Source organism: Xyrauchen texanus, chromosome 35, assembly GCF_025860055.1.
Source record: "Xyrauchen texanus isolate HMW12.3.18 chromosome 35, RBS_HiC_50CHRs, whole genome shotgun sequence".
NCBI classification, from domain to species: Eukaryota; Metazoa; Chordata; class Actinopteri; order Cypriniformes; family Catostomidae; genus Xyrauchen; species Xyrauchen texanus.
This window is the reverse complement of record NC_068310.1, coordinates 10643037-10669020: the sequence shown is the minus strand read 5'-3', so window position 1 is coordinate 10669020 and position 25984 is coordinate 10643037. Positions and strand designations below refer to the sequence as shown.

General features: G+C 42.2%; 1 protein-coding gene across 2 annotated transcripts in view; it reads right to left on the bottom strand.

The window, feature by feature from the left end:
• LOC127628988 (sodium/potassium-transporting ATPase subunit beta-1-interacting protein 3-like) overlaps nt 1-25984 on the bottom strand; it is a 96841-nt gene that overhangs the window by 33751 nt on the left and 37106 nt on the right. For both annotated transcript variants that reach the window (XM_052105995.1, XM_052105996.1), the window contains exons 2-4: nt 22972-23109; nt 18545-18625; nt 1508-1705 (exon numbers count right to left, since the gene is read on the bottom strand). In XM_052105995.1, coding sequence (XP_051961955.1) covers nt 1508-1705; nt 18545-18625; nt 22972-23109 — 417 coding nt within the window. The remainder of the gene's footprint in view (nt 1-1507; nt 1706-18544; nt 18626-22971; nt 23110-25984) is intronic.

Sequence of the window (25984 nt, the reverse complement as noted above, 5' to 3'; positions counted from 1 at the left end):
ACAGTTCTGCTGTTTGCAAACTCTTGCAGGAATACAAATATGCATTTCCAGGACTTTGTAAAATGTATGTGTCTGCCCTGGTCATGGGTGTTTCTACTGCTTCATGTGAGAGCTCATTCTCCACTCTGGCAAGAATTTTCACACCATTTTGCTGCACAATGCTTCACGAGAGGAAAAAAATCTTATACTTTTAGCTCATAAAAAAATTCAATAACACATGAACTGACATGGATGAGTTTGTGACTGAATTTTCTAAAACAAGCAGAAAGCTAAAGTTGTAAATATCATGGTAGTGTCGATGAATATCAATAGTTCGATGCACAGTCTCAGACCTGCACCTGTTGTGATAAAACCTACAGTTACTAAATTGTTACAAAATCTGTTATAGAGGACAATAAAATTATATTAAAAACAGAAAAAATGAATAAAATAAAACTAGATAAATAGTTAGTCAAGACAAACATTATGTTGGTTTGAGAAAGCCTGGCCAATATTTTTAAAAGCTTAAAGTCTGAAAGTTAAGTTTAAGGATGTAGCTAGATAGACAGACAGACAGACAGACAGACAGACAGGCGGACGGGCGGACAGATAGAAGTTGGAGCAGTTGGAGTGTATGGGTTGTAAAGCCACCCCTAACCCCATTTACCCCAAACATACAGTTTATATTTCCATTGATATTTTCTCAGTCCTCTGACAAAGACAGTAAAACAAGCATGAACAAACACTTGACAAGGATCATGTCAAAGAAAATACGAAAGAACGCACACAAATGGAAAAATATACAGACTTTATAAAAAGTAACAATTTGAAGACAAAAAGTAATTAGACTCGGTGGTTGTCAAATGGACCCTTAATGGTAACTTTCGCAAAAAAAAGGCATTTAGGTTAAACGTAATTGCGCATATGCATAATTTGTTTGCAGTTGTGATTTGTTTTGAGATTTTGCTATCTATGCAATGAAATTCATACTTAAGTGTGGCTAAATACTGTATAACCCTTTAGAATATGAGCGCACAGCCTTTCTGCATGACCAGGAGGGTTTTGCAGCCTACTGATTATAATCCGCTAAGTTTGCTCGACTAAAACCTGGAGGCGTGCCAGACCTCAACTCAAGGGGCCACTTCACCACAATAACACAGCCTCTGTACTTGGAGAGGGGAGTTTTACACATGCACAGGGTACACTTTAGGCTGGTGAGGTTTTTAAGGACTCTCAAGGACCTGTTGAGTGTAGAGAGACAGACAAGGAGTAACTACGGAAATGAAAGATAACTTTTTTTATGAATTGGGATCTGGAAAAAGTGTACTGTGGGAACACTTTTAGTTCTTGCCTTGTATAAGTGCACATGCATTAAGAGTATATACACAGTACATAGTGTGTGGTGACTATACACTATAGTTAAAGCAGGGCTGTCTTGTTAGGAACTCAATTATTTCTAGAAAAAAGGGTCCACTCCTCACGGCATATTATTTGTTTGTTGGTGTATGTGTTTTTTGGAGCAACTCACAGATATAAGGATTTGGAATCCGCTGTGGAGGACTTCGATGTACTGGTACTCCAGCATGCAGCCCATGATTGATATGTAGGACTGTGCATCTGAACCACGATCTACACTGATGGGGATCTCTCGTCGAACACAGCCTGGCCCGTGCTCTCTCCACCAGGAGTGGTGCGCCGAGATTTTAAAGGTCAATAGGTCACTGACCTAAAAGGAGAGAGGGAAGGGGATGTCATAAAATTCAGACAAACTTCAATAAAATCCATGAGGGTGTGAGTGACAACGGGGCTGCACACTGAAAAACAAGCATGCATAATTTAACACCAAGACAAAATCTGCTCCATCGACTTGAGAGAGGGAGGAATTACATGTATACAACAAGAAAGATGTACGAAACAAAAACGCACACAAAAATTTATTTCATACATTTTTCTTTGTACAACAGGATAAGCGGTGTTTCAAGTGTTCTGATATTTCAGATCACAGGACGGGAAAGTTTCACTGTTTGTAATACTCCACTCTTCTGTGTATGCTTCAAAGCATTCCAATTCTATAGTTTGCAACATTGTATCTAAACCATTTTCATTGGTGGAGCATATATACACACAATTACCTGGTCATATAGTGTTAGAAATATAAGTAGCTCAATTCAAAGGTTGATTCTCACAAAACCTGTAAAACAAAAATGACTTATTTTACTCCAAAATAAAAAAAAGCACAATTTTACATATAATATATGAAGCCTATTTTTAGGGCCATTAAGATTTTTTTTCATTGTGAGATTATTTTCATTTCAGTTCCACATTGTTTACCCCCAAATTCTCATTTCCACAATGGTGGTACAAAAAATGATGTAGCATTTAAACAGCATAGAAGTACTCCTCGGTACTGCCTCTTATTTTTGCTGATTTTAATTTTAAAAATAATTATACAACAGCAACAGTAAAAGTAAACCGTCCGGACGCATTACAGTAATGAGAAAAGGACGGTAATGAGAATTACTGTAATTCATAAAATATATTAAAAGTGCAATTATCATTAAAATAATGTCAGAATGCAAAAGATCTTAAGGGTTGTGAATATAGTCTTAATTTTATTTATGCAAAATATAATTTCATATTTTTTATGTTTATTTGGGGTTAAATAGTTCCAGGGTGTTTTCTGAAAAGGTTTTGTGAGAATCCCACATAAAATGCTATAGAACTGTTGTATAAAAGCAACATCACAGTTGTTTGGATATTCAGAAAAACAGCACTCTTGCTTGTGTGATATTGCTCCTAATTTATTTATCTGTGGCCATTTTTAAAGCAACATTCACACATGAAATCTGCTTTGGGCCGTTCAGACCGAAACAGTTTTTGCGTTAAAAGTTAGACGCAACGCAACAAATGGAACACAACGCAGGTGTCTCAAGATGTATTTTTAAAAGAAGCTATTAACTGGAAATGACATCTGAAAAATGCAGTGCTAAAAAAACACTGAAAAAAGCTAGATGTGCGCAATGATCAAAGATGTTTATCTAGCGCATGTTGACATAGAAAAATAACTGTAAACCACTGCAGATGGACACAACAACATTTTCAGTGTGAATAGCCCATTAAATTGCAATAAAATTGCAGACTGCATGAGAATCATCACACAACATGACACCGTCATTTAGTGTAAAGATGACAGAAAAGACCAAGCATAATTAAGTATGTAAACAGATATAAGATAAAAGACCAATTGCCATGACATCATAAGTTTGTCAGATTTTGATTAGTGAACATTCTATACAAAATAATGAATTTCAAACTTAATTTATTGGTAACTGTAGGTCACAATCCACACTATATTGTTTTAGTTTGAAAACACGTTAATTTAGTTAATTTACGTTTACGCCTCTCATTCTCACTGGAACAGTGGTTTCCTCCACCAAAAATTTTGACTTTTGAGTCAAAGACATTAGGAAATTGAAAACAGAGATTTTAAAATGTAATTGTTTTTTTAAAGTGTGTGCAATATACAAAAATTAAGACACACCTAAAGCTGAAATTATCTACAAAACAAAGTTTGAATGGAGTCTGTATGATAAGCCATTTGTGTGACGTAATGAAGCTAGGAAGCAAGTTGCAAGTTGACAATTAGTTTATTGACAGTCAAATTGAGAAGATAGGGGAAAAGTCCGGGGTGATGGTCTAGTGGCGCAGAGTCTCCAATGGTCAGATGATCGTGGTGAGAAGAGTGAAGAGAAGTGTTGAACAGACACGGCGAATCCGGGTAACAGCAAACAGGACACGAAACAGGGACAACGAGAGAACTGGACTGGAACTCTGAAGAGCGAACAACACCGGACATCACAAACAACGATCTGACAAGGAGATGAGAGAGTGGTGAGAATTTAAAGGGAATGGGAATGAGTAACAGCTGGTGAGAGGAGTGATTGCGGCAGAGCGCTAATCATGGTACAAACAACACGCCCACACATTCACGCACCCACACAACACACACTAAGAACAAGGCACGAGACAAGGAAGAGACATAGGATTAAATACCGTGACAATTTGGACTGAATTAATTACAGAGGTTTTTTACTTATAACAAACCCTATCCAAAATGTTTGAGGAATATCAATACAGTGCTGCCTTTATTACACTGTACAACTCTCAAAGTAAAGGTGTGGAGTAAATGCATTAGCACCTGGTCACACAACCATTAAATTGAAAAATATGCTACAGTTATGGCAAAGGTTGCATGTGAGAAAATTATACGTTTACAAGTACATGTGAACGTGTAACTGTGAGATGTTTACCAGAGCTGCTGCTGCCTTCCATTAATATCATATCAGATATTATGGCAAATCAATCCGTACTGTTCTCAAGGTCTTGCATGATAAATTAGACTTGTCAAAGTAAAAATGTATGGACTTTCTGTGCTTATTAGAATGTAACCTGTCCTTGACCTCCTTCTGGTTAATGCAGGATAGAGATGTTTGTCCTCTTTATCATCAGTAGGCGTTATCATTACATGTATGGCTCAGTTCCAGAACATATGTCATGTGTCTGTGTTCAGCGAGGGGGTCTCTAGTGTTGGGTAATATTACTTTTAAAAGCTATATGTTATAATATTGCATTACTCCTAAAAAAAAAAAAAAAAAAAGGTAAATAATTATGGAAAATATCATGTTAAATTACTTTTGTGTTACGTTTTCTCGTAATCAGCTGATTAAGGATCTCTCACTTTTCAAAGCAAAAGCAATACATTTGGCCTTTTACATTTTAAGAGCCATGCATGAAAAAGTAACTAATTACATTGCATTGGTAATTTATATTGAAGTAACCAGAGGTGTAAAGTAACGAATTACAAATACTCACATTAATTAACTACTTTATCCGAAGAATTGTACTTTAAGTAGTTTAACATTTTTATATATTTACTTGAGTACATTTTAAGTGCTCTAACTGTACTTTTAATGCGCTATTTTCCCACTGTCTGTGTTCGCTACTTGTCTGTCCTGATTTAATTTTTATCTATCAACATGATTAGCTAGGGAGAGGCTTGTGACTCCCGTCCAATCAAATCACACGTAAAAAACTTGACTGTGGATCTGGATCTGGAGAATGCCGCAAGCAGATTTAACTATCTATTACTGAGACTACTGGGTTGCTGTGAGAGATTAATGCAATGATATCAATAGGGCTGGGCAATAAAATGATCTAGATGTTTATCGGAAAAAAGAGAGATGTCCTCGATCAAAATTTTGGGTAGTTTTCTATATTTAGCCTACGTTCTACATCTAGAAAAGGGGTGGTCATTACATCAATCATGATAGCAAGAGCACCACTGGTTGTTTGATCTAGATAAAATATAAAATATTTACTTTTTATTTCCTGACGTCTGTAGCTTCGTTCTGTTTGATTGACAGGTGGCTAATGTTTGTGCGCTAATGATGGTTCATGCCTAAACGATCAAATACCCTTAATAATTCCACCAGTGCCAGTCCCGATGAAGCATTATTGTAAACGCAGTCAGTTTGGTCTAAAGTGGACGTAAACAGTGGGATAAAAAGCGTATTTGCATCAAAATGTCGGAATTGAAGTGTACATGTAACTGAACTGAGCACTGTCTAGTAGGCTATGTCATTTAAAGGCTATTAATCAAACAACAATAACAAGGAAATGAGAAAACCCCTCACTACTTTGGGCCGAATAACTTGATTAGCTTTAAAAGTATTAATGTAATAGAATAAAACAGTGACATTTTTAATAATAATAATATCTTTTGAAAATATTGTTCGTTTTTAATAATACTGACCCCTGATGTAGAGAGTGTGTTAATTGGTATAATAAATTACCAGGAAAGTAAAGATGATAAAATAATTTATAGTTATGCTTAGCCTTTATAAATATAGAAAAGCATCTGTGGCTAAACCTCACGGGCATCAAGGATAAGGACAGAGTATTCCTACTTGATGCCCTGGTCTAACCATCCGGCCTGTTTGGCGATTCGGTGAATACAGTAGTCACCAGGTTTCGGGAGGTGAAAAAACACAAGGAAGTCTTTGTGCAATTCCTTCCTTGCCGCACTCAGGGGGAGGGGTTGTTGGCCCCTCAGCCTTGCCCCAGTCCTAATAGAAGGGAGGCTCAAGTGTGGCGAGATGCACTCCCCCTCGTAAAGATTGGCGACCGCTTCGTCGCCCTCAGCAGCCTCCAAAGCAAGAACTCAGGACCATTATATCCAAAAAGAAGAAGTCCTGATGGTCTTTGCACCCAGCCATGTGGGGGTAGCCCCCCTCGGTACGGGGTGCGCAAAACACCAACCTGCTCCTTCCCGACACCCCCACGAAACCTCTCCATCCCCACCGCCTCTGGTGTTTCAGGGGGCAGCGGTTTCCAGCAAAATGTTGGGTGTTCCATTGCTTCCTGTTGTCGCCCAGGACACGGAACATCAGACATCCCTTCAACGGGAAGTATCAAAATTGGTACCCATTTCAGAGAACCTGGCAACGTGGAAGCTACTGCCGGGTATTTCTATGAGGGTCCTAAAACAGTAGAAAAGGGCAACAGAATTAAATTCAATCACCGTCGTCCGCGTTTCAATGTCGGGGTTATTAATACAATTATTATTTAATTACTTATTTTTAAACACGATTAAGTCACGATCGATCTCATGGACGCATACTTTCATATAGAAATACTGCCACAACACAGGAAGTTCCTGAGGTTTGCTTTCAGGGGCCTTATCACCTCACACATACACAAAGTGCATGGATGCAGCACTGGCTCATTGCGACACCAAGGAATCTGGATTTTGAATTATATAGACGACTGGCTTATACTAGCACAATCACAAGAACTGGCATTACAGCACATAAATATTGTCTTAGCTCAAACGACAAGAAAAGCATTCTCTCTCCTGCCCAGAGAATGACATTTTTAAAGATCGTATGGAATTCTATCACGATGCGGGCGCAGTAGTCTCACACTCAAATCAAGACCATTCAGAATACCCGGAGCAAAGTCAGGCTAGGCCAAGATCGTACTGTTCTTCGTATCAATGGATTTAGGTCTCATGGCATCTGCGTCCTCTGTGATCCCTATGTGATTTTTGCATATGAGACCATTCCAGTTGTGGCTCAAAGCCAGGGGATTTCATCCAAGGGTCAATCGCCCCCGGTTCCTCACCTTGGGTCCCACTCTAAGTGCGTCTTGCCATTACAGATAGTTAACGACAGACACCTCCCTGTCGGGCTGGGGAGCGGTCTTAAGTGGTCGTCCAGCTAAAGGGGAATGGGAGGGTCATCAGCTCGATTGGCACATCAACTGTCTCGAGTTGATAGCGGTATTTCTGGCCCTGAAGTACTTCCTCCAGCATCCGAGAGGCTGCCATGTCCTGGTGCGGGTGGACAACACAGCGGCAGTCCCTTACATAAATCACCAAGGAGGTCTGCGGTCGCGCCAGCTAAACGTGTGGCAGATTAACTTTTGGGCCCAGGGCAAGCTCATCACTCAAAGCAGTATATATTCCTGGATGCCTGAATGTGGGAGTGGATTTACTGTCCAGACAGAAAATACAGACGGGAGAATGGAAACTCCACCCCGAGGTAGTGAAACAAATCTGGTTAAGTTAAATCTAGACCTCTTCGCCTCCCAACAGATAGCGCAATGTCCCCTCTACTTCTCTATAAGTCACAGCCCCCCTGGGTCTGGACGCAATGGCGCATACATGGCCCAAAATGCGCCTGTTTGCGTTTCCTCCAGTGTCTCTGCTCCCGGGAGTTCTAGCCAGAGTTTGACAAGGATCTTGCCTCTACTGATAGCGCCGAGTTGGCCGAACAGAGTATGGTTCTCGGAGATAATATCTCTCCTCGATGGCTCGCCTTGGGCGATACTGGAGAGGAGGGACCTTCTGTCTCAAGCTGACAGAAGGTCAAGCAAGGGACAATATTTCATACCTGGCCTGAGCTGTGGAACCTTCATGTTTGGCCCCTGAAGGGTACCAACTGAGTGACACTGGGTTTTCACCTGAAATTATTGAGACCATTCTGAGTGCTAGGGCTCCTTCCACTAGAAAACTTATGCCAATAAATGGGGTGTCTTTGAAAGGTGGTGCACTGCACGTAATGCAGATCCAGTTAACTGCCAGGTTGCTTCAATTCTGGACTTCCTGCAGGAGAAATTACCAGCAGGCACACGCCCCGCCACTCTCAGGGTTTATGTGGCCGCTCTGTCTGCTTGCCACACCTTGATTGACAGGGTGCCACAGGGGAAACATCCTTTGCTTGCTCGTTTTGTTCGTGCGGCCATGCGACTGAGGCCTCCTGTTAGAACTAGGATCCCTTCATGGGATAGTCCTTGAGGGTCTGGTTTAGACCCCCTTTGAATCTCTAGAGTCAGTGTCTGACAAGCTTCTGACTCTAAAGGGTGTTTTTCTTATGGCTATTCTTCTTTAAAAAGAATTGGGGATTTGCAGGATCTGTCTGTCTTGCCATCCTGCTTAGAATTTGTCCCAGGAATGTGTACATTTCTAATGGGTGTTCTCAGTATCTGCTTTATCATTTCCAGTATGACAGCAGAGACGGCAGTAAGACAGGGTTTTCAGGAGTTTCATTGAGGGTTTAAGATGGGCTGTGTTTTTTTTAAGATAGTTAAAGCAAGGTGTATGTGTGTACGTGTTTTTGTGATTTATGAGGACAATTTTGTAAGTTACAAATTAGTAATTACAAGGGTATTATGATATAAATGTGATTTATGAGGACCTTTCTAGTGTCCCCATAATTCAAATCGCTTAAAAATCATACTAAACAATGTTTTATTGAAAATGTAAAAATGCAGAAAGTTTTCTGTGAGGGTTAGGTTTAGGGGTTGTGTTAGGTTTAGAGGATAGAATCTATAGTTTGTACAGTATAAAAGTCATTATGTCTATGGAAAGTCCTCATAATGATAGGTAGACCAACATGTGTGTGTGTGTGTGTGTGTGTGTGTGTGTGTGTGTGTGTGTGTGTGTGTGTGTGTGTGTGTGTGTGTGTGTGTGTGAGCGTGTATTTATCACTTTGTGGGGACCAAATGTCCCCATAAGGATAGTAAAACCCGAAATTTTTGACCTTGTGGGGACATTTTGTCGGTCCCCATGAGGAAAACAGCTTATAAATCATATTAAATGATGTTTTTTGAAAATGTCAAAATGCAGAAAGTTTTCTGTGAGGGTTAGGTTTAGGGGTAGGGTTAGGTTTAGGGGATAGAATATAAAGTTTGTACAGTATAAAAACCATTATGTCTATGGAAAGTCCCCATAAAACATGGAAACACAACATGTGTGTGTGTGTGTGTGTGTGTGTGTGTGTGTGTGTGTGTGTGTGTGTGTGTGTGTGTGTGTGTGTGTAATGTTGTGGGGTTCTACAGGGCTGAATAATAGGGTGTTATGCAGGAGGCAGAGTCCTAACTCAGGCATTAACCCGACAGATGGACACACAGCACTGCCTCACTGCTACATATGGACAGGAGGAGGACAAGTGGCTGGCAGAGGAAATACACACACACACACACACACACACACACACACACACAGAAAAACACAGAGTGAAAGGAAGAAAAGGATCAATGCTGTTCTACCTGCTGTGTTCTGGACAGAATATCTCAGGTAATTCATAAATAAACACTGTTTTTAGGGGCCAAGCATCGAAGGTGAATAGGTACTTATAGTATTTGTTCGTTTTCTTATTATTATTATTCTGTTTCTAGCATGTGTGAAGTCTATGGTAGCCCATAGAACTGTATGATAAAAAGTTGTAAAATATGGCACACTGGTAGGGGGAGTCTGAACATTCCTGATGTCAATTTTGGAGTCTCTACATCAAACCCCCCAACAGTTCAATATTGCACTTATGTTTTAGCTTTTAACTTTTAAACTGAGTGGCCTACAAATAAAAACATTTATTAAAAGTTTGTGATAGACCAAACTGTTCTTGTAAACTGCATCAATAACGTCCTGGTTACTTTCGTAACCTCCATTCCCTGATAGAGGCGAGACGTAGTGTCGATGTAGTGACACTAGGGGTCACTCTTGGGAGCTTGAGAAACCTCTGATCTTTGATAAAAGGTCAATGGGAATTGAAGAGTGGTATTTGCATGCCACTCCCCCGAAAATAAGTGTATAAAGTAGCTGGTGTGCAAACCACTCATTCAGGATTTGTGCCGAGTAGCCGAGAGAAGGTCCCAGCTATTTCAGTGGGTAGTCCATCAGGGAACGGAGGTTACTAAAGTAACCAGTATGTTCCCTATCTGCTCACAGCGCTTGCAGGTTCATCACCTGATCCCTAAATGGGGTTGTGGGAACCTTGGGCACATAGCCCAGTCGGGGTTTCAAGATTACATGAAAGTAGCCCGGACCGAACTCCAGTCACGTTTCGCTGACAGAGAACGTTTGCAGGTCTCCTACCCTTTTGATGGAAGTGAGCGTAGTCAGTAGGGCAGTCTTTAAAGAGAGTGCCTTAAGCTCAGCTGACTCCAAAGGCAAAAGGGGGCTCCCCGTAGACCCTGAAGCACTACAGAGTGGTCCCATGAGGGGAACGAGGCATGGTCTTGAGGGATTCAACCCTATTAGGTGGGCCAGTAGGGTGCTATTAGGATGACCTGCTCCTCATCCTCCCTGACCTTGCACAGGGTCTGTGCATGTAGGCTCACTGGGGAAAATGCATATTTGCGTGGTGCAGAGGGTCAGCTGTGTTCCAGCCCGTCTTTGCAACAGCATCTTGAACGGGAGTCTGTGTAAAGCCTGGTTCAATACTCGCAGGTTCAAGATTGGCCGCAACCCACCACCTTTCTTCGGTACAATGAAGTAGGGGCTGTAAAACCCTTTCTTCATCTTGGCCAGAGGGGCAGGCTCTATCGCGCCCTTCTGTAGGAGGGTAGCCATTGTCTGTCACGCCAGACCCTACACCTCAGCCAGTGACTGTCCTGTCAGGCCACGCTCCTGGCGTCCACCTGGTCTCCTGGGCTCCTGCCGGATCTGCCCTTGTCTCCTGGCCACTTGTCTGGTCCGCCCTGGTTTTCTGGCCTCCTGCCAGACCCGCCCTGGTCCCGGGTCCTCCACCAGCTCCACCCTGGTCTCCTGATACACACTGATCACTGGACTCTTCGCCATGGTTGCCTGGTCTGCCCTAGTCTCCAGGCCCTCCGCCAGCTCTGTCCTGCTCGCCTGGACTTCCTTGGTCTCAGGGCCCTCAGTCTGGCCCTCTGGTTTCCCATGGTCTGTAGTGCCCTCTTTTCCCCATAGTCTGCAGAGCCCTCTGATCTCCTGAGGTCTCCAGCCCTGTCTGGTCCCCTGTGGTCTGCAGACTTGTCTGGTTCCCAAAGGCCCTCCAACCCAGTTCCTTATTGGACTGCTGTTTTGTTGTTGCTTGTTTATTTTGGGCATCAGGAGCCATCTGTCATGTCTATGTGTGATTTTGTTCATGGTTTTTTCATGCCATTTATTTTGAAATTAATTTAGCTTCCTGTTCTATGTCATGTAATTTCCTGGTTGTGTCATGTGACTCTCGTGTTTCACCATGTTTATTAGTTCTATATTTTCATTGGCTCTTGTTTCATTTTCTTGGTTATCTTGTTATCAGTTCTAGTTTGTTACTGGTTCCCTGGTTTATTAGTCTTGTTATTAGTTCATGGTTCATTGTCCTGTGAACTCTTTACCATTGTCTGTGTATTTAAGCCCTCACATTTGCCACTGTCCTTTGTCGGTTATGTTGATGTTATTTCTAATTCATGGTTTTGCTTATAGTCAAGACTAGTTCTCGTCATAGTTTATGTTTTGTATTCACGCTTCTTGGATTTATTGCACGCTCTAAATAAAACTGCACTTGGGTTCTACACATCTTCGTCTGCTCCTGCTGTGTCTGTCGATGCATTACAGATGTGTGTGTGTAAGATCTCTAGGAGCAGCTTGCACATGAGTAAGATGTGTTCCTGGATCAACATCTGTTGTTGGTCCTGGAACAACATTACTGTCAAACAAACAATCCTAACCCCAACTCTAACACTAAACAAACTGAAAATCAGAGAGAAACAATCAGTTGATGAGAATGTTATATAAGCCCCCACCCCAGCTCTAACCCTAAAATCTGATTGGATGGAGATTAGGATGTTGATTCAGGAAAACATCCTACACATGATAATGTATAGAACACATATCAATATCCCCTGCATACAATTTCTGAACGAGTTAGCAAGCTGCTTTGACAGTTATTCCTATTTCCATGGCACAGTTTGTCTCATGCGGTTGTGATAAATGTGGAAAACAAGGTTAAATCAGATATAACATCAGCACATTACAAGTGTACCAGATTATCTCTGTTTTACTCTGTATGCACCTACTGAGAATTTGACATGTTCTCCTCCAATCTCATTCCAGTGTCTGAATGTAGATAATTGCTTTTGTTGTGGGAATAAGAGATCTGAGTCAAGGAAACTTGCCGAGCAGAAAACAAATCAGTCATAAACAAGCATGCACACCGAGAGGAGAATGTGTAAATTATACAGCAAGCTTGTTTCTCACTGCAACACACTAAGGGCTAAATGTTTGTATTCATAACCTGTCAGCACATGTAGAAAGAAGTGTATCCTGAGATGGGTGGTTTGTGTCAGGGTTAGGGATAATCTAAAACTACTGTTAACTAATGATTTCAACACTTCAGGGCTTTAACCTGATTTCATTTCCTCTACAAAGATATGTAACATTTTCTGGAGTTCTCAATGCAAAACCAAGCATATGACATGTCTCTACAAAAAAAACTAAAAAAAAAACCTAAAACAACCCTAAAATGGTTGGCCGTAGATGGTCTTCCAGCCTAGTCTTAATTTCTGGGGTGTTGGATGCTTGTCAGCAGGACACACTAGGAGACTGGCCAGCTATACTAGCTTAGCACTACTATAGCCAGGCTAGTAGACCAGCCAGATCAGCTACAGACCAGCTGAACCAGGCTTAGAGACCAGTTAAACCACCTAAGGACTTACTTGGACTGGCTGGCATACCACTTAAACCAGCTGAAGAGCAGCCTAACCAGGCTGTAAGACCAGCTCGACCAGCTGAAGACCTGCTTGCCGAGGCAGAGAGACTGGCTAGACAAACTGAAGAATACCTTAAAAAGGATGGAAGACAAGCTAGACCAATGGAACACCATCTAAACCAGCTGAAGACCTGCTATACCAGCTGGAGACCAGCTACACCAGTTGAATACCAGCAGGCTGGTGGACCATCTAAACCAGCTAAATACCTGCTTGGCCAGGCTGTGCGACCAGCTAGATCATTTGAAGACCATTGTAACTAGACTGGAAGTCCAGCTAGACCAGCTGAAGATCTGCTTGGCTAGGCTGGGTGACCAGCTAGACTAACTGAAGGCCTGCATGGCCAGGCTGGAAGACCATCTAGACCAGATGAAGACCAGCTTAGCCAGGCTAGGAGACCATAAAAAACAGCTTAAGAACTGTTAGCCCACACTGGGTGACCAGCTAGACCAGTTAAAGACCAGAAGGAGACAAGCTAAACAAGCTGAATACCTGCTTGCCCAGGCTGGGAGACAAGCTAGACCAGTTGATGACCAGCTTGAGACCAGCTAAACCAGTTAAATACCTGCTTGCCCAGGCTGGGACACCAGCTAGACCAACTTAAAACCATCTTAACCAGGATGGGAGACCATGCAGACAAACTAAATACCCTCTTATCCATGCTGGGAGACCAGCTAAACCAGCTGAAGACCTGCTTTCCCAGGCTGGGAGACCAGGTATACCAGATGAAGACCAGCTAAACCAATTCAAGAACAGCTAAACCAGCAAAGTCCAGCTTGGTGAGGCAGGGATACCAGCTAAACCAGCTAAATACCACCTTGACCAGAATGGGAGACCAGTTAGACCAATTGAAACGAATTAGACCAACAAACCAGCTTAGACAGAATTTTCTTTTGCCAGCAAAAATAACAAAAAGGCACAAAGCTTTTGACACAGACAAACACAGGTAAACAAATGCTGTTTTAGACATTGCAAATGGTCCTGTTTAGCTGTAAAACGTCTCGGGTTACATGTGTAACCCTTGTTCCCTGAAAAAAGCGGAACGAGATGCTGCGCTGCTAAGCGCTACGGGGAACAACTCTAGCTGTGAACCGAGCTGAAATAGTGTGTGTAACACGTCAATGAACATTGACAGGAATTTATAGCCTCGGCTGATGTAATCATTAGATGCACCTGTGGCCAGGCTATAAATGGATTCGTCACCAGGTGTCGTCAGATACTTCTTTTTGAAGAGTAGTCCTGGGACATCCCAGTGCGGCAAAGCAGCGCAGCATCTCGTTCTGCTTTTTTCAGGGAATAAGGGTTACACATGTAACCCGAGACGTTCCCTTTACAAAAAGCTTTACTTTGATGCTGCGCTGCTAAGCGCTACGGGGAACGTAATACCCACGCTGCCGCACTTGGGGCTGTCCGGACCCCTACGGTTGTGCAGTGTACTCACAAAAATGCGAGAAGTCTCAGACATGAGCTTGAGATGTCGACTCAAGGGCATAAGAGCCCGGAGTAGCATAAACATCTAAACCATTCAATTTTGATGAATGTGTGCGGAGAGGACCAGCCTGCCGCATCACAAACTTGTTCAGGCATGAGCTGAGATGTCGACTCAAGGGCATAAGAGCCCGGAGTAGCAAAGCATCTAACCCATAAAGTTCAATGAATGTGTGCGAAGAGAACCCGATCGCAACACAAACTTGTCATAAAAACTGATGAATGTGAGCGGAGAGGACCAGCCTGCCGCATCACAAACTTGTTCAGGCATGAGCTGAGATGTCGATTCAAGGGCATAAGAGCCCGGAGTAGCAAAGCATCTAACCCATAAAGTTCGATGAATGTGTGCGAAGATAACCCTATTGCAACACAAACTTGTCATAAATACTGATGAATGTGTGCGGAGAGGACCAGCCTGCCGCATCACAAACTTGTTTAGGAATGGGCTGAGATGTTGACTCAAGGGCATAAGAGCCCGGAGTAGCAAAGCATCTAACCCATAAAGTTCGATGAATGTGTGCGAAGAGAACCCTATCGCAACACAAACTTGTCATAAAAACTGATGAATGTGAGCGGAGAGGACCAGCCTGCCGCATCACAAACTTGTTCAGGTATGAGCTTGAGATGTCGACTCAAGTGCATAAGAGCCCGGAGTGCAGAACATCCAAACTAAAAAAGTCCAATGAATGTGTGCGGACAGGACAACCTGCCGCATCACAAACTTGCTGCAGAGGGAGACCTCTAGCCAAGGTTTTAGAGGAGGAGAGCCCACTGGTAGAGTGCGCCCTGAAACCTACTGGCGAAGCTTGACCGCGCGCCTCGTAGGCCCGGGCAATAATGAGGATGCCTCTTTGAGCCCGCTGACAGTTCTTTCTACAGAAAATCCAGAACTGAAGCAAACTGGCAGTTAGCCGGTTCTGTAATAAGAACTTTAGTAGAAGGAAACGCATGCAGGTGCATTTGCGTTACTACGTTCAGCCCCTCCCGAGGGGGGGGGACTGGGCGACTCGGGGAGAAGTAGAGGAGACATTGCGCTATCAACAGAGGCGAAGAGGTCCTCTTCTGCCCTGTAAAATCTACCCAGATCAGTTCCAAGTGGAGGGAGCCCTAGCACTTGAAATGGTCTCGATAACCTCCAGAGAAAACCCTGTGAACCTCATTCGGTAAACTTAGGGGCCAGACGTGAAAGGTTTCACAATTTGGGCCAAGGATGAGAAGGTCCTCCCTGTTCGGATTCGCCCAAGGCGAGCCGTCGAGGAGAGGAATTAGCTCCGAGAAACATATCCTGTTCGGCCAGCGCAGCGCCATTAATAGGAGGCAAGACCCTTGCTGGTGAACATTGCCAAGACTCCCGGGAGCAGAGAAACCGGGGAAAGTAACGCATACAGATGCATTCTGGGTCATGTATGTGTCTTAATGTCCAGACCCAAGGGGGCTGGGTGATTTCAGGGAGAAGTAGAGGAGACATTGCGCTATTCATAGAGGCAAAGATGTCCTCTTCTGCCCTAAGATCTCACCCAAACTTGTTCCAAGTGGAAAAAGCCCGGCATTTAAAAAGGTCTCGATAACCTCAGGAGAGAGCCCTGTGTCCCTCAGTTGGTACCCTTAGGGGCCAAACATGAAAGATTCCACAATTTGGGGCAGGGATGAAATATTGCCCTGTGCCTGAGATAGAAGATCCTTCCTGTTCGGAATCGCCCAACGCGAGCCGTCGAGGGAAGAGGTTAGCTCCGAGAACCAAGCCCTGTTCGGCCAGCGCGGTGCTATCAGTAAGAGGCAAAAACCCTTGCTGGCGAACTCTGGGCAACTACTACCTTAGGGTGGAGTTCTTAACTCCCCTGTTGGTATTTTCTGTCTGGACCGTAAATCTGCTCCCATATACGGGCATCCAGGGATATAACTGACCTGAGTGACAGGAGCTTGCCCTGGGCCCCAAGGAGAACCCAACGTGTCAGAAATACAGCTGACAAGAACGTGGGTCTCCTTGATGATTTATGTAAGAGGCTACCGCTGTATTGTCCACCCGCACCAAGACATGGCAGCCTCAGGAGGAGGTATTTCAGGGCCAGAAATACAGCCATCAACCCGAGACAGTGACTGTGACAACCGAGCTGACGACCCTCCTATCCCCTTAAGCTGGACGACCACTTAAGGCCGCTACCCCGCACATCAGGGAGGCGTCTGTCGTTAGCAGCCTGCGACAACAAGATGCACCTAGAGTGGGACTCAAGGCCCTTATAAGACCCACAGAAAAGAATATATCCGGCAGAAGTTTCCACACTGCCAGGATCTCTAAGATGGGTATTATATTTTAACACTTCCTGTTGAGGGGTTGTCAGGTGTTTCGCGTCCTGAATAAAATGCAGGAACAGCGAAAACACCCAATTTTGATGGAAGCCTCTGCAACCCGAAACACCAAGAGGTGGCGGGAATGGAGGGGCTTCGAGGGGGTACCGGGAGGGGTGAAGTGAAACACGCGCCCCGTCCCGAGGGGAGCTACCCCCTAATCTAGGCGCAAGACCCTCAGGGTTTTCTCTTGGGTCTTGCTTCGGGGGCTGGCGAGGGCGGCGAGACTGTCCCCAATCCCTGGGAGGAGGAGCACGACTCGCCACGCTTTGCTTTTGAGCCTCCCTTCAGCCAGGACCGAGGCGGGTCTGAGGCTTGCTCGTCAAGCGCAGAACCCACACTCAGGTCGTCCAGGAGGTCAGCCTGGTACGCCTGTAAAACAGCACAGTGTGCAGAGCAGCACCAGCCTGACCTGCTGCTTGATAAGCCCTTCCCACTAAAGTGGAGGTTGTCCTACAAGGCTTTGAGGGGAGAGAGGGCTTCTTAAGTGACGACGCCGAGCCCGGCGAAAGATAGCCCGCAAGCGTCTCTTCGAACCGGCAGCATCACTGAATACCGCCGTGCCTCAGCACCCATGATAGTCGAATATAATGACGTCGAGGGTATGTGAACACAGGCTTTTTTTTTTTTTAGGGGTTCTCCATGAGCGAAAAAGCTCTTCATGGAGGTTATCAAAGAAGGGAAGGGACCCATGAGGCGTTCCCTTTCTTAGACTGGAAGATAAAATCTATCCCCTAATTTGGAGCGTTTGGGGGTCTCTTTTTCGCATGGCCAGTCCAATCTGGCAACCGCACGAGTAACAACATCGAGCAATTCCTCCGTAGATTTTCTATCGCGGACAGAAAGCTCGGAGGCAGGGAAGAGAATCGCGATCCACCTCATGATCCGAAGAAGCGTCGGAACGCGCTTCAAGATCATGTGAAGGACCAGCTGGGTTTGGGGAGAAAGTGAGAGAAAGGGAACAAACCGTCTCTTGCTCCTCAGCCAAATCCATGCAAGAGCCCCACGAACGATCTATTTTTATTTTTTTTTCATGAGTGCTGACTCCCGGAAGCAAGCGAGGCGAGCACGACGCACTCTGCCTGTTAAAGCAAATCGCAGTGCTCGCACCCGCCCTGCTGCAACGCGAGAGCAGCGTGCTCTTACCCCCAAACAAACAGCAAAAACTGATGTGTGTCGTCTTCAGCGAGAAGAGGGGAACACGCACCGTTTGCGACTTTCAGTCATTCTCTCTTTTTTTTCTTTCTTTTTTAGAAATATATATATATATATAATATTTTCTAAACAGAAGAGAAAAGAGAACAACGTTCACTGCACACTGCCTAACTGATTCTAACTTCTAACAGAGGAAATAAAGTTTTGACAGGGTTTGTGAAACACACAGAAACAGAATCGCTCTGAAAAAAGAGTTTCTGACGACACCTGGTGACGTATCCATTTATAGCCTGGCCACAGGTGCATCTAATGATTACATCAGCCGAGGCTAGAAATTCCGGTCAATGTTCATTGACGTGTTACACACACTATTTCAGCTCGGTTCACAGCTAGAGTTGTTCCCCGTAGCGCTTAGCAGCGCAGCATCAAAGTGAAGCTTTTTGTAAAGGGAACAAGGTCTTTAAAATGCTTTGTACTCATAAACTTTATCTGACCCCTGTGTAATGCTAGTCACTCTTACCTTTGACAGACCTCCAACCTCCAGATAGAAACAGATGATGAAGACGTTCCAGGCCACCCACAGTGCTGTCCATACAACGTACTGTCAAAAAGATAAAAATCAAACAAGTTTAAACATGTTAATAACATAGGCTATATGTTAACATACAAAACATTGTACAAAAACAGCTTGCCATTCTGTTTCTTTCTGTTCAGTCTGTTTTATGTTGTTAAATTGCTCAGCCAAGACTCCAAAAAAACTTTCAGTCAGACTAAAACAGCTTTAGTCCTTAAATTGCACCAGTCCGATTATTGCAAAGTCATACTAACAGACCTAGATTAAGTGCTTGTAGCTCTGCTTCGTCCAGAATGTATACACATAATCGGACCAAAATTAGCCTCGGCAATGTACGCATGTAATCCCATGAATTTTGACCAAGTACAATGGTAGTAACATGGTTGCCATGATTTCCATGATGAATATGGCAATATTTCAGTACCATGGTATATCAAAGCACATTCCTAATTTGAAGGGATAGACTAAAATTACTGACTCATCATGTATGCTTGGGCATATACAAAGTTTTGTCCTGTAAAATGCTCTCTAGAAAGATAATGTCCCTCCCTTCCCCCTAAATTGTTAATACAACATGCCTCTGACTAGCAATAGCAAGTTTTGTCAAGCTATTGGATAAACTAAGTGCTATTGGGTATAAAAAAAGAACAAGCTCTTTATGTCCCCCCTCAACTTTGTTTCAATATGAAATATGGGGCTTTTTCACTGCACAGTACAACTTCTACTGTGGATACTTTTTTTTTTGTATCAACTCGGTCGAGGTTCCAAGCGAGCTGAGCCAATACTAAATGTGACGTCAAAACCCTGCAGATCACTGATTTGTCAGAGAGAATTGTCACTACAAGCGTCACTAGATTTGCGACACGGGACATCAACCGCTAGTTTTAAAGTTAGCAACAGCGATAGCAGTATCATTTGTTCACGCGACTTCAGAATTTTAAAAAGAAATGGTTGTGCGCAAAACCACACTGTGGTCAATAAACGAGGTGCAGATGTTCCTCTCATAGCATCGTATGAAAAAGCCTTTCAGGAAGTGTCTCAGCTGTTGGCTGCACAGGGCTACCACCATACCTACCAACAGTATAGGAAAAAAAATACAATAAATTAAAAGTGACTAAAGAACCATCAAGGAGGCTGTCAATTTGGACTAAACTGCAGTGGAAAAGGAAACTCAGAAAAGCGAGTATATAAATAACGTGTATATAAAAATGCCAATACATCCAAAACTGGAAAGAAAATGGTGCTTTTTAAACCATTTCATGTAGTCTTTAAAATGTGCTTGAATTTATAAATTCTTGAAAACAAATTCTTGCTTTCCCGTCTCATGACTAGAGTAAAAGCTGTTGTACTTGTACATGTTGAACTTGAAGTGAAGCTGTAAGATGGATTAACCAAGTGAAGAACTGAAGGGAGCTGGACTTTAATTCTATTCAAAGTAATTAGTTGCAGATTTAGGGATTAAAATGCTAAATAATATGTCAAAGTGTAAGGCCCAGTCTAGTGTCTGCAGGCCTGTGTGCCAGAGTACATTATTAAAGGACCTGCTTCAGTGGCCTGCTGTCTTTGATATACTGCAAGCAGATTAACATGTAAAGTGATATTTGTATATACAGTGCATTCAGAAATTATTCAGACCCCTTTTTTCACATTTTGTTATGTTGCAGCCTTGTGCTAAAATGCTTTAAATTATTTTTGTTTCCACATCAATCTACACTCCATACCCCATAATGACATAATAAAAAAAACAGATTTTGATAACTTTGCAAATGTATTTTCACATTGTCATAAGAAATCAGACCCTTTGCTATGACACATGAAATTTAGCTCAGGTGCACCCCATTTTTCTGGATCTTCTTTGAGATGTATCTACACTTTGATTGGGTCTGATTTTGAGTCCAACAGTGGCAAATTCAATTGATTGGACATGAGTTGGAAAGGCACACACCTGTCTATATAAAGTGTCACAGCTGAAAATGCATATCAGAGCAAAAACCAAGCCAAGAGGTCAAAGATTGAGTTGGGGTACAGATTTGGGGAAGGCTACAAAATCATTTTGGCTGCATTGAAGACTACTGTCCAAGAGCACAGTGGCCTCCATAACTCTTAAATGGAAGTAGTATGGAACAACCAGGACTCTTCCTAAAGCTGGCCGCCAGCCCAAACTGAGCAATCGGGGGAGAAGGGCCTTGGTAAGAGAGGTGACCAAGAACCCGATGGTCACTCTGGTTGAGCTCCAGAGATCATGTGTGGAGATGGGAGAAACTTGCAGAAAGACAGTCATCACTGCAACACTACACAGATCTGGACTTTATGGCAGAGTGGCCAGACGAAAGCCTCTCAGTACAAAACACATGAAAGCCTGCTTGGAATTTGCAAAAAAACACCTAAAGGACTCTCAGACACTGAGAAACAAGATTCTATGGTCTGATGAAAAAAAGTTTGAACAGTTTGGCCTCAATTCCAAGTGTCATGTAAACTAGGCACCGCTTATCACCTGCACAATACCATTGCAACGGTGAAGCATGGTGTAGTAGCATCATGCTGTGGGGGTGTTTTTCAGTGGCAGGGACTAGGGGCTGTAGCGGTTTTAACCACCATGCAAACCACGTAATTGCGTGGGGTGTCGGGCGTCGGGGGGGCCCATGCCCCAGTAGGAAAGCTCCACAAAATCTGCTTGAGGTGTGACACGTTGTTCTAGGTACACTCACGAATAAGCTGTTGTCAGCACTCTTGGAGTGGTTCCTGTTAGAAGCCGCTGGGGTCGGGACAGCTGAGTTTTTTTTAAGTATGTTCGGGTTTGTAATTTATGAACAAATACATAGGCCGTCCAAAATTGTTTTGCGCACATGCTGTCACTCACAGATACGCGCAAACTTATGAGTTAGGGGCTGATCACACCGAACGTGTTTTTGACTGCATCTGCTTTGTTTTGCCATTGTTTTCCTGTGTAAACACATGCTGGACTAACATCCTTATCTGCTGCACCACGTTTCGCTGTTTCTTCAGTGTCTCACAGAGGACTGGCACATTTTTAGACACTGTGTCAAGTTAATAAGAGCTTCAGCTTTCAAAAATGTATGCCGAGACACCTGCGTTATTTCATGTCTAGATTGTTTTTTTTGCAGGGGCTACTGTGCCTTGTATGTTTATTGTTACAATATGAACGTTGCCTAAAATGCGTACATAAAATACAGCCTCAGCATCAGAATATAAACTCTAGGTGAAAGTAAAATATATAAGACAGGAATATATTACTATTCTATACAACAAATCATCAAAGTAATACAAATAATGTATAATTTATTATAATGACAACAATAAATAATTGTTGGGTTGTAAAATTAATAAATAACAACTGAATTCCAAAATTTTGAATTAGTTTTGCTCACCCTGTTCTTAAATATTTTTATACATGTATGAAGGTAAATATTGCTTTTTTTATTACAGTATTGTGGTAAAACTGGAAAACATGCATTCATTATCTTTAACAACATTTTTATTTCATTCAACATTTTGAATGTACTTGGCTACAATGGTTGTTAAAAGTTATTTGAAACCCATCCTATGTCATTTTATAAGCAAAAAATTTCGAAATGGGGCCCCAGCTTGGTCTGTTTCTTGAGGCCTTGTGTTATGCTTGTAGGTGAGGCAGGAAAGCAGACGAGGGGCGAGGATCTAAATGCAGCGGGACTTTATTGAAACACAAGGGCAACATGAAAAACACGAACAAATGAAACATCCACAATGGGAAAAAGTAAAACAAAAACACGGAAGGCACACAAGGAGTTAACAGGAACACGGACGGCATACAAGGAGATAACAGGCGGGGAAAACAACGACGGAAAACAACGACGGAAAACAACGACGGAAAACAACGACGGAAAACAACGACGGAAAACACGGGAACCAGGCATCTACATACAACAAAGACCGACAGGGGAATGGAGAAATAAACAGGGTTATATACACGAAGTGATGGAACTAAACGATAAGCAGGTGAAAACAATGAGTGAGTGTGGCAGGTGGTGAGGGCAAGGAAAGATGGGAAGTGTAGTTTTCTTAGACAGGGACTGGTGAAAACACGGGCCGGACCACAAGGAACGTGACATGGAGTGTGAACTGCTGAGTGAAACAGAAAACACGGGACAGACAACAAGGGATCGTGACACCTTGGGTGGACCAGGGTTGAAGGCAAGCTGAATGCAGCAAAATACAGAGATGTCCTTAATAAAACCTGGTCCAGAGCAATCTCACAATGCAAAAATATTTTAAGGTTCTAAAATTGTGTTTAATTTTGGGATGAAATGACATGGATATTTTTGGTGAGATTTACCCAGTTATCCATAGCAAAAGGAATTAATTGCAGTACTTACCACTACAATGTAGCGAGGTCTGTACTGAATGGTGCCAAACAGTCCCAGGATGACAACCAGGATGTGGAAGAAGTTGGCGAGGATGGGAGCCCACTGATAGCCCAAGAAATCAAACACCTGCCTCTCAAATGCCACCATCTGAAAGAGAGAGAGAGAGGACATATATTTAGATTAATTATTTAGATAAGGAATGATGATAATTAAAGCATGGTAGTACAATTTAAATGATACGTTTTTAATTGCTTTTCATTTTGGTTGAAGTACTATCAAAGAAGTTTTGACACAGAGACTTCATAATGTGTCAAACTCCAAAACCTTCCCAGAAACTAGAAGAACAGAATATCTCTTAATAATTCTTTCAAGTTTTAATGTTCTGCAAAATAATGGCATCTGATGAGGGGCCAGTTCAAGCACAGCATGAATAGAATGTAACTTATATTACCACACAACTGAGGCCGGTGGAAATTACCTGATCCATTCAAATTTAGCTTAAGTGCCAGTGCTCTCTCAGTGAGGATTTAAATGGTGAAATTTCCATTGACAAGTAGTTATTAAAACATCTGTGCTCGTTGCATGCTTTACTCATCCAATCAATTTTAATAAACCTTGTGAATATGCAAATGAGAACATTAACTCAAGGTTTACAAATGTATAGTGTGATATCTGCAAACATGATTACTCAGGATAAATTACCAACCCAGGGTGAAGAAAAAATCACCATTGATTTTAACAACACTCAGTGGTGAGTTAAACAACACTACACGGTCATCCCTATAGCATCTTGTCCAATAATAATGCTTAATAATGTTTTGATTCTCACTGCTTATTCTCACATCTTGGTAAAACCAAGGTGTCCCATTAGTTCAGACTCTGAAATGCTCATAAAAAATTATTAAATGTGAAATGCTAAACCTGCATACATGCAAACAATCTGATTGTGTGTGGTTTATACAGCTGTGATTCAGCATATTCAATCCTGAACATCATCAAATATAGTTTGTTCTGTGTTCACCAATGATTACTTCCGCAGCACTGGCTCAAGTATGCAAATTAACAATATTTGCAGGATAATGAAAGGCCCAATTTTCCTTCCTAAATTTGTTAATTTCTTCCTGTAACAGGGTTGGGAGATGACGCAAATAGCTCTTATATGCCAAGAATGCCACAGCTCCGATACTTGATCTTCATAAACTGCAGGGCCTTGAAAAGAGAAAAACACCTTTTTTCTCTCATCAAACATCCCCAAAGTGCCTCTTATCTTTATGATTCTATCTCTTACTTAGACTGTATTGACATAGTTCGCTATTAAGTACACAAGGGGTGGCGAGTTGCCAACATGTCCACTCATCACGCCTGCTCCTCTGGGACTTGCCACGCAAGACTGCATGTTATAAGATGATGAATGAGGGAAGAGGTGAAACCATGCATCGCTCGCAGGAGGAAAGAATGCTCTGATAGATGTTAATAAAGTGGAAATGCTAATGTCGCTCTAATTAAAGAAGTCTGTCTGACACCTTGATTGAATTGCTCGGAGAATGTTTCTATAATAATAAATGCCATTTAAATGTCAAATGGAATAGCCTAATTTGTTCATCATACCGACAGTGATATGCATGTAAGAGGGATAAAGAAGACCACAACTACTTCAATGACTTTGTCATGTAATGTTCTATTTCATGCTTTTCAATGTTAAAACAGGCCCTAATTACAGAGATAACTGAAAGAAAAACATTTTTAGGTAGATATTTCATTTAAAAGTTTCATATTGTGGTGCTTTCAACAATGCTTGGTTTGTTTGAGAGGCTCGACAACATATAATTCAATTTGATTTGAAATGGCAGAGAAATTACACTGCATCTAATGTTGTTGCACAACTCCAGTCAAAGTGGCACAGAATTATCAAAACAGACACTGGGCCTGGAGATGCCATGCTCTGTGTTTTTTAAACTCCTTCTAAAGTAAGTTATTTAATAAGAAGTCCTAAAGTCTTGGATTCTGCAAACTAGTCCTCTCTTCAAATTACTGCCTTTCTGTCTCAAGATCCAGCCAGACAAAGAGCGCAAGCGATAGAGGACTTTGGGGCATGTCACAGACCTGGCAGACACAATTAACAGTCTGCCTAGATGGCTTGATCAAAGATGAACATATTGAAAAATGTGACACACGCACACACGTGACAAAAAAGAAAGAATGAGGGTGATGGACGAGGAGAGAATGAGCACAGAAAAGACTAAAGAGAAAGGATGAAATGAAACAGACAGATTATATAGAAAGTTCATGTCTTAGTCGCATTTCACACCAAAATCTAAATAAATGTAGATGTTTGTACATTGTGACTATATTTTCATGACAATTTAGCACACTTTGTCCCCAAATTCCTTTTACTGAGATGTAAAAAAAAAAAAAAAGAATCTCATTGTCATTAATGGGAAGAAAAAAAATATTAACAATAAAATCCAGTTGTAAAGCATTTATTTATTTATTTATACTTATATTCATAGTAGTATTTGTTGAACTTAATTTATGATTATTTTAACAAATAAATCATGTACAACAGGATGATTTTACTTACTCTATTATAGTAATGAAAAATATAATCAGAACGGTCCAAAAATGGGCTTGATTTTCTTCATGCTTCAACAAAAAGAACAGGTCAGGGGAGTGTCCTGTGCTTTTTAGCCATTTGTAAATATTTATTTATATAGATTTTGGGGTGAAACACGATAATTTCTTCATGGGATTCACCTGCCAAGTCAACCATGTACAGAATGAAATCAATGATATGTTTCACTGTATGATTCATTAGTAGCATATATCTGGCTCCGTTAAAAACTGAGTTACATTAGTCTCAACAAAGTGAACCTGCTAATTTCTAACCTAAATTCAGAGGTACGGCAGTCTATGTTCAGGTAGTCATGTCACACCTTCTGTGGCATTCAGCATAATCAAGCTGCTTCTGCATCAGTTCTGCATTTTAGTATAAGATTATTACTTTTGGGAAATCCCTGAAAAG